The 12380-nt window shown below is 37.4% G+C and overlaps 1 protein-coding gene across 1 annotated transcript; it reads right to left on the bottom strand.

Moving 5' to 3' along the window:
- Positions 1-428: 428 nt before the first annotated feature.
- On the bottom strand, positions 429-2349 carry LOC122000920 (proline dehydrogenase 1, mitochondrial-like). The gene is made up of 4 exons (XM_042555423.1): positions 1849-2349; positions 1022-1664; positions 715-955; positions 429-618 (listed from the first exon to the last, which is right to left on the bottom strand). The coding sequence occupies exons 1-4, from the start codon at positions 2338-2340 to the stop codon at positions 570-572; spliced, it is 1425 nt and encodes a 474-aa protein (XP_042411357.1). The 5' UTR covers positions 2341-2349; the 3' UTR covers positions 429-569.
- Positions 2350-12380: the final 10031 nt, after the last annotated feature.

The raw sequence follows: 12380 nt of genomic DNA, 5'->3' as shown, positions 1-12380 counted from the left end.
TCGTTCGATAGGGACATCCCCGCTCCGTTATGCTGAATAGACCTAGCTTCCTTCACTCAGTTTTTCTGTTGTCAGAGGGTTACATTTCATCCGACCGACCATATAACCCGGTCGGATGGAATGATAGTCTAGGATTTACGATTGCTTTCTCAACCGCAATCGCAAGTCCTCCACGGACGACTGTGCGAATAGCGACATCCGACATGCTCTATGGCCTGTTCAACCTACTACACCTAGTCAGTAGACCTAGATTTTGACTATCTTGACTTTAACGTCAGTCATTCTTCCCTAATTTACCTCATCTTCCATGGGCTCCTCTTCATCACTCGTATCAAAAGGATTTTCACCCTCCTTTCCAAAGGGGATCAATCGATTTGCGTCCACTGCTACAATTGTTGTGTCATTAAAAAGATGTCCAAATGACAAAAATGGTAGGAAACATATAATTAAAATATCTTCAATAAATCTGCTCATTATCTTTGGCACTAAACTATGTACAAATGTACAAGCTACTTTGCCTAGAGCATCGATTGCTTGCGTATATAAAATACATTCTTTAGATATGTAATTCAAGTTCTTCGAGCCACTGCTGCCACAAGCCTTCTCAGCAGCTCCTTCCTGTAGAACAAATTGGCAATCCGATATCAAATACGTAAACATTTTTTGTCAAAAGATGAACTAAATACATTTAAGAGACTAACAAACATCACAAACCTTATGAATTTTCTGTCTGCTGAAGAGGTGGAAAGGAATCCTCTGTTCTCCTCCGCTCTCCTAAGGAGATAAGGTATGACCTGCTCCACCGGCCCAAAGGGCACGTACTTGCTCACTTGGAAACCTGCATTCTTGAGTCCCAACGAAAGCCCATCTGCCATCCCCATCAGCTGTGCGAATTGCAGTTTCTGATCATCTTTTCCGATCCTCAGCTCCTCTGCCTTCGTCGCAGCCGCTTGCCCTGTAAATGCTCATCCAGATCACTGCGAGTTCAATTGTCAACAAACTAACCAATCTGTATATTTACCAGATTGAACATTGTGGGTGGCGAGAACAACTGCACCGGGTCTTCTGCTGACTCTTTCCATCATGAAGGAAGCGCAACTATCAAAGCACTCGTGTGTTTCTTGAATGCTCGCATGTAGAGGAGATGGCGCGCCCATGGAGGACGACGATTTGGTCTCTCTGGTCAAATAGGCACCTCTCACAAGCTTAACCCCTAGAGAGAACCCCTCTTCCTCTGCAGCTTCAACGACGCTCACCATCCTCTCCTTGGCATCCCTCAAGTAAGTCTGGATTGTGCCGTACACTATAGGTTGCTCGCTGCGGTTGAACTCTTGCATTGCCTTATATGTGAAGTAATCGATTGCAGGTTGGACTGACGTGTACTCTGCATCAATTAGGAGAGGGGTATTGGCTTCTACGCATCTTTGGCAAATCGTTGATAATCTTTGGAGGGCGAGTTGGAGGCCGTCCTCTTCGACCTCTGAGAGGGGCTCTGGCTCACGAGGTGTGAGATAGAGGGGACTGGAACGGCAAAGAACCGGGAATGAATTAGTCCTCCATGGAAGTGGAAACGATGGATCTCTTTGCTCCCATCTCAATTGATCACTAACTCTTTCTAGCAATGAAATGGGGCAAATAGCTGTGATCTTTACACATACACTTGCCTGATGAGAAGAAAGACGAACTTTTAGATTACGTGATGGTTTAGGAATAGGGATGTAAAGTAACAACTTATTCAAAACGAGGATTCCATGAGACACAATACAAAAGCAAGACGGCACGCCTCTTCGCTAGCGACGTGCGCTGAAATGAATTACTTGCCCGGGAAGGAAAACAAAAAACGCTTACGGAAGCGATCGGAAGAGACGCCGCCATTTCGACGGCGCGGAGGAACCCGGCGAGGTTTCGGTCGCAGGCTGTGCCGTCGTCGGCGTCTTCCATCCCATAGTCCAGGATCGACCGCAGCCTCGCCCCCGCCCACATCTCCCGCACCGTGCGGGCCGCCTCCTCGACCCCCTCGCCGGCGCAGAAGTGGCGGTGCACCGTCGCGCGGGCTGTGGCGAATACGGCGGCCCGGAGGAGGTTCCGCTCCTTCGCCGCCGTCGAGGCCCGGAGCGCCGCGGTGCCGAGGTCAACGAGCGGGGCGGCGGCCAAGGCGGAGAGGGTAGCGAGGGAGCGGACGAGGGCGGAGGTGGGGACCGAGGCGAAGAGCCGGCGGGTGTCGGCGAGGTCGAGCGGAGCGGACGGGACCTCGGCGGAGAGGGAGGAGGCGGAGGAAGAGAGGCGTCGGGAGGAGAGCGCGCGGGAGGCAATTGCGGAGAATTTAGTGGCGCTTGCCATTCAAGGCGTGTAATTTGGGAATCGGGGGAATCCCCCCTTTCGTTATATATAGAGAGGGAATCTTTCGTGACTTAAAATGCGGGCGAGGCGTTGTTTGCGGGGCAATTCCAATTTGGTCAAAATAGATAGAGAACTTTGACCAAAATGTGCTGACTCATGCCAATCGTGGCTTAAGTTGAGATAAGGCCAACGGCTGCCGATCGTACTCAACAGCTCACTTATAGTTGTGATTAACACATTATTTATTTATATTTATTAATGTTTTAACGTTAACTTTTTAAAACTATCCTTATTTTAAATTATACTTTTACCTTTTTAAACTTTTGCTTAACTTTGTCATGCGCGTTACACACGTGCTTAATAGGTGTGAGATGTTGTATTTTTATTTTACAAATTATTAAGAATAAAATATAATATTTTAAATTATGAGAAGTAAAATTAAATAAATCAATTATGAGACAGCATTAAAAAAAAAAAATTGTTCCATTTTTGGCTTGTTTTTCCATTTGAGTACGCGTTCTCCACTTCTCATCCTTTTCTCATTCATCCTCATTTTTAATCCAGATCTCGTCGGCTTTCCAGACCAACACGCAAATTAAGTGTTTGGACTTCATTTGAATCTTTTGGTGATTCTTGTAGGATAGGCATCTGTTCTGAGGATTGTCAATTTCATGCAAATTAGGGATTCAAATCCATCTCCTGTTATTTTTCTTCGCTTTTTGTTTTTTTTATTTTCTTTATCTTTCGGAATTTGGTTGAGGTTTTTTTTCCCATTTGTTTTCTTGTAATTATTCTTATAATCACATCAGTAAAGATTTCAAATATATCGGCTTATCTCAAATTTAGATTCTTAGAGCATTCATATTAATTTTTTTATTACTATATCTAAAATTTAGGATAAATAATTCACTTTATTAAATTTAGATAATCACTTTTCACTATATACTACATCAAACACTTTAAAAAAATTTATCATCCTTAATTTTTTTATTATTTTCTTCTCTTTCTTTTATTTTTTATTATTATATTTATGAAATGAGTAAAATGAGAGAGATTGAAAAGATTGAGTGGAAGGAGAGAGATAAAAAAAATATTATTTTATTTTTACGGTAAAATTTTTATTCCCTAAATTTAGAGAATCACTATTCATCAAATCTAAATTTAAAGAATTGATAGGGTAACTGATGCAAAGGGTTTTTAGCTACCCTATCCAAAATTTAGGATAAAATCTTTAGATAGTGTAGCTGATGTCGATGCTCTAATTACTTAGTCCACGAAAATCATGGTTGCGAACCAATCATACTCTCAGTCAAATTGTGATCTTTTCCCTTTGTGTTTTGTTTTGATCATGTTGAATTTTTTTTCTTTGTCTTACTTTTAGGGAATTGTTTAGAACATATTTGAAGATGTTGGAATAGCTACTGGTCTTTACGCGAGGCGGGTTGATCTTATGGGAGCTCGACAAGGCGCTGAGGGGCGCCCCCATCGACACCCTCATTTGTGTTAGATTATATAATTTATATTATATAATCTATTAGAATTATTTATTTATAGCTTTGAGGGCAATTTAGTCTTTTACCTTTTTAGTTTACGGTTTAGATTTAGTCTTTTACCTTTTTCATGTTTAGGGTTTAGATTTTTTTTCTTATAATTAACTATATAAAGGTCTTGTACTCTTTATTTCTCAATCAATTTTGAATTCAATAATATGGTTAGTTTTTCCTTCTCTTAATTTCTATATGGTATCAGAGCAAGGTTCTTCTTCTCTAACCTAATTTTTTCTACCGTCCACTGTTATTATTTCCTATTGCTGCTACCATCTCCTACTACTGTTGTTGATTTCGATGTCGTCATCTCTTTTCTGTCCTGCTTTTGTCGATTTCGGCGCAAACACCTTGTTCTGTCGATTTCAGCACCGACGTCCTGTGCTGCCAATTTCGGTGCCGACGTTATTTTCTGTCGATTTCGGTGTCGACACCCTATGTTGCCAATTTCGACACTGACGTCTTTTTTACTAATTTCGACATTGACGTCAGTTTTTTTGCTAATCATACAAATATGTATCCTTACAGTTTGGTTATTTTGAGAATTATTCATTCTGTTATCATGTCTGGTCGTGCAGATGTTTCATGGAAATCTAATTCATATATGTTTGATCAGTTTCAACAGTTCCTTGTTTCACAGTCTTTTGCCATGTCAGCTTCCTCTCATATAGATTTGTCATCATCTGGTATTTCAGATATATCTTTATCCTTACGGATTTTGGACTCTAGTGTCTCCCATCATATGTCATCCAATTTGTCATCTTTTATTTCTTTTTCTTCCAGTTCATCTCTATCTATTGTGATTGCTGATGGTACTCCTATGTCATTAGCAGGTGTTGGTTCAATTATTACATCTTATTTATCTCTAACTAATGTTTATTATATTCCAAGTCTTACTATAAATCTTATTTTTGTTAGTTAGTTATGTGAGTCTGGATACCTAGTCTCTTTTTCTTCATCCAATTGTGTTTAGGACCCCGCGATCTCAGAGGCTGATTGGGACCGGTGATAGGCAAGGAGGAATGTAAGTTTTAGATCAACTCAAAGTACCAGAAGTTGTAGCTTTAAGTGTGGATTTATCATCTTTTCATTTGAGTTGTTCATCTTTTGATTTTTATTTGTAGCACTCCCGTTTAGATCATGTTTCAGCATCTCGTTTGCAGTTTTTAGCTTCTACAGGAGTATTAGGACCTTTAAAAAGTTCTAATATTTCTGATTGTAGTGGTTGTAAACTGGCCAAATTTTTTACCTTACCATTTTCTAAAGTATTTCTTTTTCTTCTGTTTCATTTGATCTTATCCATTTTGATGTGTGGGGACCCTCTCCTATTCCTATAAAAGGAGGTTCAAGGTATTATATTTCTTTTATTGATGATTGCACTCATTACTCTTGGTTCTATCTTATGAAATACAGGTCTGATTATCTTACAATTTTCAATAACTTTAGAGCTCTTGTGAAAACTCAACATTCTAGTGTCATAAAGTGTTTTCGTTGTGATTTGGGGGGTGAATATACTTCGAATCAATTTTTATATTTACTTGCTTCTGATGATACTATTCATCAAACCTCGTGTACAGATACTCCTGAACAAAATGACATGGCTGAACGGAAATATAGATATCTTGTTGAAACAACCATTTATTTTTATTGTCTGCTAGTGTTCCTAGTGCCTTTTGGGGGGAAGCAAACCTTATTGCTGCTCATGTCATTAATAGAATTCCAACCTCACACAATTCAGGTTTGTCACCTTTTGAAAATTTGTATGGGTATGCTCCTGTCTATTCCTCTTTGTGTGTTTTTTGTTGTACTTGCTTTGTCTTTCGTCCACATGCAGAGTACGAATAAGTTAGTCTCTCGGTCTGCTCTTTGTGTCTTTTTGAATTATGGTGTTAGTCAAAAAGAATATCGTTGCTTTGATCCTATTAGTCAAAAATTGTATATCTCTCGTCATGTTGTGTTTCTTGAACATATTTCATTTTTTTCTATTCTCGCTAGTTCACATAATATGACAAAGTCAGATCTACTTTACATTGATCCTTTCAATACCGACACTGAGGAACCTTCACCCACAGCTCCTACTGGTAGGTCAACTGAATCTGGACTTTGGTTCCCGAGATATCCGCTCCACATGCTCCTCCTTCTGCCACCACCCAATCATATCTTGAGATTGCGGATGATCCTTCTCTCCACTATCGTTAATCCACTCGTGTTCGTAAGTCTACTAAACTACCATATTTTGTTTACTCTTATTATTCTCATTCTTTTGCTTAATTTGTTGCATCTATTCATTGTCTTTCTGAGTTTGTATCCTATAGAGAAGCTGTTTGTAACCCACTTTGGCAGAGTGTTATGGCTGAAGAACTAACTGCTTTGTATCAGAGTCATACATGAGATTTGGTCCCATTGCCACCAGGAAAATATACCATTGATTCTTGTTGGGTATATAAGATCAAAACTAAATCTGATGGATCTATCGAACGATACAAAGCTCGTCTTGTTGCTAAAGGTTATTATTCTTAGGAGTATGACATGAATTATGAGGAAACATTTACTCCTGTTGTAAAAATGACGACTGTTCGTACTCTGATTGTTGTTGCTTCTGTTTGTCGATGTAGAGTATCTTATATGAATGTCAAGAATGCATTTCTAATGGTGATCTTCATGAAGAAATTTATATGACACCTTCTCCTGGTATTTCAAGCCAACTTAGTGAAGTTTGCAGGCTTCGTAAAGCACTTTATGGTCTTAAATAAGCACCTCATGCTTGGTTTGAGAAATTCTCTACAGTGATTACTTCGTTTGTTTTTCATCCTAGTAATTATGATTCAGCATTGTTTGTCAGATGTACAAGTGCAGGTCGTGCTCTTTTATCATTACATGTTGATGACATGATTATTTCTGGTAATGATTCTGATGGAATTGCCTTGAAGTCTGAGTTGGCTCATTGTTTTGCTATGAAAGACTTGGGTATAGTACGTTACTTTTTAGGCATTAAGGTTGCTTATGTAAGACCGTTAGATTCGATAGAGGGGGGGGGTGAATATCGATTCGAAAATCTCGAGTTAAGACGCAGCGAAAAAGTAAAGAAGTAAAGAGATGAACACTGTTGATTTTTACTTCGTTCGGAGCCTGTGACGACTCCTACTCGAAGGCCCGTACTCCTTGAGTACTTTCGTTGGACAATTCACTAGCAATTCGGATAATTACAATTTACGTACAAATATTGCTAATGAAAAGAAAGAAAACAAAGCTAACCGACAAACAATGAATTAAAAAGAGAGCCGGAGTGAGTCGTCGGAGCTTTGTGAACGTCGTTGGAGCGCAGAGCAGCAGAGTGATTGGACTCAGAGTTCTCAGAAGACTGATATGTTGAAGCTCCTGCCTGGGGCTTCTTTTATATGCTGCTCCGGGCGCCTGGAATGTGACGTAACACTCCCAACCAGCATGCTCCAAGTGTCAACGTCGTCCTGGGGATAAAATTTGCCTCCGGGCGCCTGGATCCCTTCCAGGCGCCCGGACTTCCGGGCGCCCGGACCCTCACTGTTCCCTACCTGCAAAACAGTGTTAGTCCGAGGCAAATAAACCCTGCAGCACAGTTTGTTAGCACATTTTTACAGATACGCTAAGTAATAAAAATTAGCATCAAGAGTATGACTTAGATTCCGTCTTTCCGAGACCGGAATCTAGTCACGATCTCGACTTAGATATCCGAAATGGATCTAAGCCGGATCGACGCCTAATGTTCCCTTCCCGGGAACGCGTCCTCGCAGTCACTCCCCTCCTGTGACTTACCTTACTTACCTGCCAAACGTCCGGTCAGCCCGTCGACCCGTCTGGACTTCTTGCCAAGCGTCCGGTCAGCCCGTCAACCCGTCAACCCGCTTGGACTTCTCGCCAGCTATCCGGTCAGCCCGTCGACCTAGCTGGACTTCTCGCCAAGCGTCCGGTCAGCCCGTCGACCCGCTTGGACTTCTCGCCAGCTATCCGGTCAGCCCGTCGACCTAGCTGGACTTTTCCTGCACACTTGATCAAAGTGTCAGACAACAACACAACTAACTTAACCTATTTGTCATTCATCAAAACCTGGGTTAAACCGTTAGTGCTACCCGCACCAACAATCTCCCCCTTTTTGATGGAATGACAACCTGGTTAAGTTAGTGAAAGCATATGTACGAAACAACATGCATTTGTGTGGTTTTAAAGTCAGTTTGTGTTTTCAAATTGGTTTAGCTAACTTAACCACCTAACCCTTCTCCCCCTTTGGCATTCATCAAAAAGTAAGCAGGGGTAAACAAGCATAGTGTAGAGTAATAAAAGGTTTAGTTCAAAAATTCAAAGATACTGATAAAAGTACAATTTTTAACATCAAGTTAAAAAAATAGTCAAGTTGACTTGGGGGAGTTTAAGCTTTTGAAAATTTGTTTAAAGCATTAGCTTTTAGCTTTTAGAAAGCTAGCTAAGTTTTCATTTTCAAACACAAGTTTTCAAAAACCAGAATTCCAAAACTAAGTTTGAAAAATTTATTTTTCAACACTAAGTTTGTAAACGATTTAATTTAAAACTTAAGTTTTGACAGTGATTTAAGTTTGAAAAAATCTAACTTTCATAATTTTTAACACTTGAGTTTTTGCAAATCAAATTTCAGTTTGTAAATATTGATTTTGAACTTTACTTTTAGTTTTCAAATGAGTTTGGTAGAACTAATTTTGATAAAGTAAAATAATTAAATCTAATTTTCAAAAATCAAAATTTTAAAGTTCAAAAGTACTAGTTTCAAAACCATTGTTTAAAATACTTGAAAAGTTGAGTTTTCAAAAACTAGGAAAAATGGATAAAAAGTTTGTGATTTAAAAGAAACAATTTTGAGTTGATTTAAAAATTTTTCACAATTTTAAGCAAGTTGATTTTGAAAATTGATTTTTAAACTTTGATAATCAAAATTAAGGGAAATGATTTTGAGAAGCTTAGTTTGTAAACTTAAGTTTTGAAAAATCTAATTTCCACAATTTTCAAAACTAAGTTAAATCTAATTTTCAAAATCAATTTTCAATAAAAAGTAAAACCCAATTCTTAAAAACAACTTAGTTTTATAAGAGTTAGTTTTCAGAAGTAGGTTTAAGAAATTTTTAAGAGAACATTTTTCAAACAAAATTTAAAATATTTTATATAAAGGAAAATTTTTAATTAATTCCTCCTCCTGAACCTGACATAACTTTAACCAGCTGTCTAACCAATTAGGTACTAACTAACTATCAGAAGATAGTAGCTTTCACTTGGTTAGTCAGATTAAGTTAATTACAACCAGTCAGTGTTTGACTTGACTGATGGACTTTAATCTGATTAATATCTGAATTGTATTTAACGTCCAGACTTATGTTGATGCACTGAAATTAGCATCTTAAGTCCAGACAGTTGGCCTATGCATCTCACCCCTTTCTATGTTTATCAAACACAAGCAAGGTAAACCTAAGGTGTTGGTGAGATGCTCAAGAACTAGACCTATGGGCACATGCTTTCTAAGGATTCAAAACTAGTCTAAGGCCAAAACTATTTTTGAAAGTCTAAGAATGGAAAGTTTTGAAAAACAAACAATTTTAGCCTATAAGTTGGTAAAATCATTTTTGAAAGTATTTTTGAAAGATTCTAGCCTATTAAGATAGAACATATTCAATGTAAGTTTGAAACGCTACTAGATAAATCCAAAATATTTTACAAGTAGTGTAGCTACAGACGTAGGTCATCACTAAGGCTACTGAGATGATGAAGGGGGTGGTCCAGATCCCAAGGATCGAAGAAGTGTCATCAGCTCAGTGTGTCGGGTGACTCCGGCAGCTCGTAACTCGGCAACCTCTCGCCGCATGTCCCGATGAAAGTCAGAGTTCTCCTGCTGGAGACTCGCCATAGCTCTCTCTAGTCCGGTCATACGGTCGGCTAGAGTGCGGGGAGCGTGTCGTGGTGCTCGAGCTGGGGGTGGTGGTGGAGCCGGTGCGGCTTCCTCTGGAAATAGTGCGAGCATGAACTCGTCCACCTGTGCGTCTGGATCGGGCTGGTGCTGTGCCCCCCTCCGCCAAGACATAGTCCCGTCATCTCTATCTATGTGGATGCCGGCTAGAGAAAAGTTTCGAGCGGCTATAACATCGAACTCGGTCATATGAGAAACGTCTCCCCTAGTGACATCAATGTGCAGCGAGGACATATAGGCTGTCAGAACGTGACCAAATGGTATATGGACTCGACTGTCAGTCACAAATCCAGCTGAATAGATAATGGTGGAGAAGATGTGTAGGCTAATGTCAATGTCTAACCTATGAATCAGGGCATAAAGTAAGAACGAATGGAATGGGCGCATCACAGCGATGTCCCGAGTAGTCAGTGGTAAAATGCAAAGGACTACAACCCTATAAAGAGCGTAGTCCTGGACTCGAAGTTCTACTGACCTAAACTGTGTCACCGTGGGATCTCTCTCTCCCCCGAAAAAATACGAATAGATCGTATCGAGAGTAATATGTGAGTAGGGATCTTCGAACGGTAGATCCCTCGGAGGATAGCACAAAAAGGAGCAAGTAGATGGACGCAACTCTAAAAACTCTCGGATAGTCGTAGGGGAAAATACGATATCAGTGCCTGCTGCCCTAGTGGTATAGGTGAAATCGTCTACTTTTACTAGGTTATTGCAAAATTCGGCACACAGGCTTATGTTTATTGGACTGATACATTCGACAAGGTTCGTTAAGTTATAGTAGCCTATAACTTCTAAAGCAGAGGGACATGACCTTAGAAAGAACGATCTATCTATGCAGGTAGTCCTTATGGCCTTATAAATGGTGGACTCAAACTTAATCCTAAGTTCGTCTGTGGGAAACCTAGGGTCTGTACTAGCATTGGAGGGTCCAGCACCAGTATTTGTTCGTTTCTTACTGTTTTAAAAAAAATATTCTAAGAGAGTTTGCAAAGATAATTTCAAATAAAATTTCAGATAGGGGAAGAAGTTTTACCGAGGAGCCATCGATAAATGTAGATCTGACGACCTCGGTTGAATCGCGACAGCGTCTTCACCGTAAGAAAATTTTAGTTAAAAATACTTTCGCGCTGAGGTTCGAAGTGAACCTTGGCAAAATTGAGAGTAAGTGGTGCAAGAATTGGGGGCACCTGCTGCCCCTTATTTATAGGGGACTCCGGGCGCCCGGATTCCTTCCGGGCGCCCGGGGTTGATTTAGGGCGGGGCGCCCGGATCCCCTCCGGGCGCCCCGGAGGGGAATACCAAGGGCGCCCGCCCCTGGTTTTGGACTGACATTTTTTTTTTTTTTGGGTTTTAGGTTTTGGAGTTTTAAAATTAAAATTTTGAAATTAATTTAAGTTTTAAAATTAAAATATTGAAATTAATTTAAGTTTTTAAAATTTTGAAATTAATTTAAGTTTTAAAATTGAAATTTTGAAATTAATTTAAGTTTTAAAATTTTGAAATTAATTTAAGTTTTAAAATTAAAATTTTGAAATTAATTTAAGTTTAAAATTGAAATTTTGAAATTAATTTTTAAGTTTAAAATTGAAATTTTGAAATTAATTTAAGTTTTAAAATTAACATTTTGAAATTAATTTAAGTTTTAAAATTGAAATTTTGAAATTAATTTAAGTTTTAAAATTAAAATTTTGAAATTAATTTAAGTTTTAAAATTAAAATTTTGAAATTAATTTAAGTTTTAAAATTAACATTTTGAAATTAATTTAAGTTTTAAAATTAAAATTTTGAAATTAATTTAAGTTTAAAATTGAAATTTTGAAATTAATTTAAGTTTTAAAATTAAAATTTTGAAATTAATTTAAGTTTTAAAATTGAAAATTTGAAATTAATTTAAGTTTTAAAATTAATTTAAGTTTTAAAATTAATTTAAGTTTTAAAATTAAAATTTTGAAATTAATTTAAGTTTAAAATTGAAATTTTGAAATTAATTTAAGTTTTAAAATTAAAATTTTGAAATTAATTTAAGTTTTAAAATTAAAAATTTTGAAATTAATTTAAGTTTTAAAATTAAAATTTTGAAATTAATTTAAGTTTTAAAATTAAAAATTTGAAATTAATTTAAGTTTTAAAATTAAAAATTTTGAAATTAATTTAAGTTTTAAAATTAAAATTTTGAAATTAATTTAAGTTTTAAAATTGAAATTTTGAAATTAATTTAAGTTTTAAAATTAAAATTTTGAAATTAATTTAAGTTTTAAAATTGAAATTTTGAAATTAATTTAAGTTTTAAAATTGAAATTTTGAAATTAATTTAAGTTTTAAAATTAACATTTTGAAATTAATTTTTAAGTTTTATTCATCTCACCCGATCTATATTATCAATCAAGGAATCCTATGATTTTGTGAGATGAAATTAGTTTGATTACAGAGTTTTGTTTTAACTTGTGTTAGATTCAGACTTAGCTTTGGTTTCCATAAATAGGCATTCTTCGGATAAACTTCTAAGCTTGGTGAGTCACAAGGACATCATTAGA

This window comes from Zingiber officinale, chromosome 7A (genome assembly GCF_018446385.1).
Source record: "Zingiber officinale cultivar Zhangliang chromosome 7A, Zo_v1.1, whole genome shotgun sequence".
Classification (NCBI taxonomy): domain Eukaryota; kingdom Viridiplantae; phylum Streptophyta; class Magnoliopsida; order Zingiberales; family Zingiberaceae; genus Zingiber; species Zingiber officinale.
The sequence above is the reverse complement of the archived record's forward strand: the minus strand, read 5'-3'. Positions and strand labels throughout refer to the sequence as shown.

Excerpts from the sequence above, each read along its gene's own strand:
- LOC122000920 (XM_042555423.1), bottom strand. The coding sequence starts at position 2,340 with ATGGCAAGCGCCACTAAATTCTCCGCAATTGCCTCCCGCGCGCTCTCC. Across the intron at positions 956-1,021 it reads CACCCACAATGTTCAATCTG|GGCAAGCGGCTGCGACGAAG; the intron begins GTAAATATACAG and ends GAGCATTTACAG. Across the intron at positions 619-714 it reads GCAGACAGAAAATTCATAAG|GAAGGAGCTGCTGAGAAGGC; the intron begins GTTTGTGATGTT and ends TTTGTTCTACAG.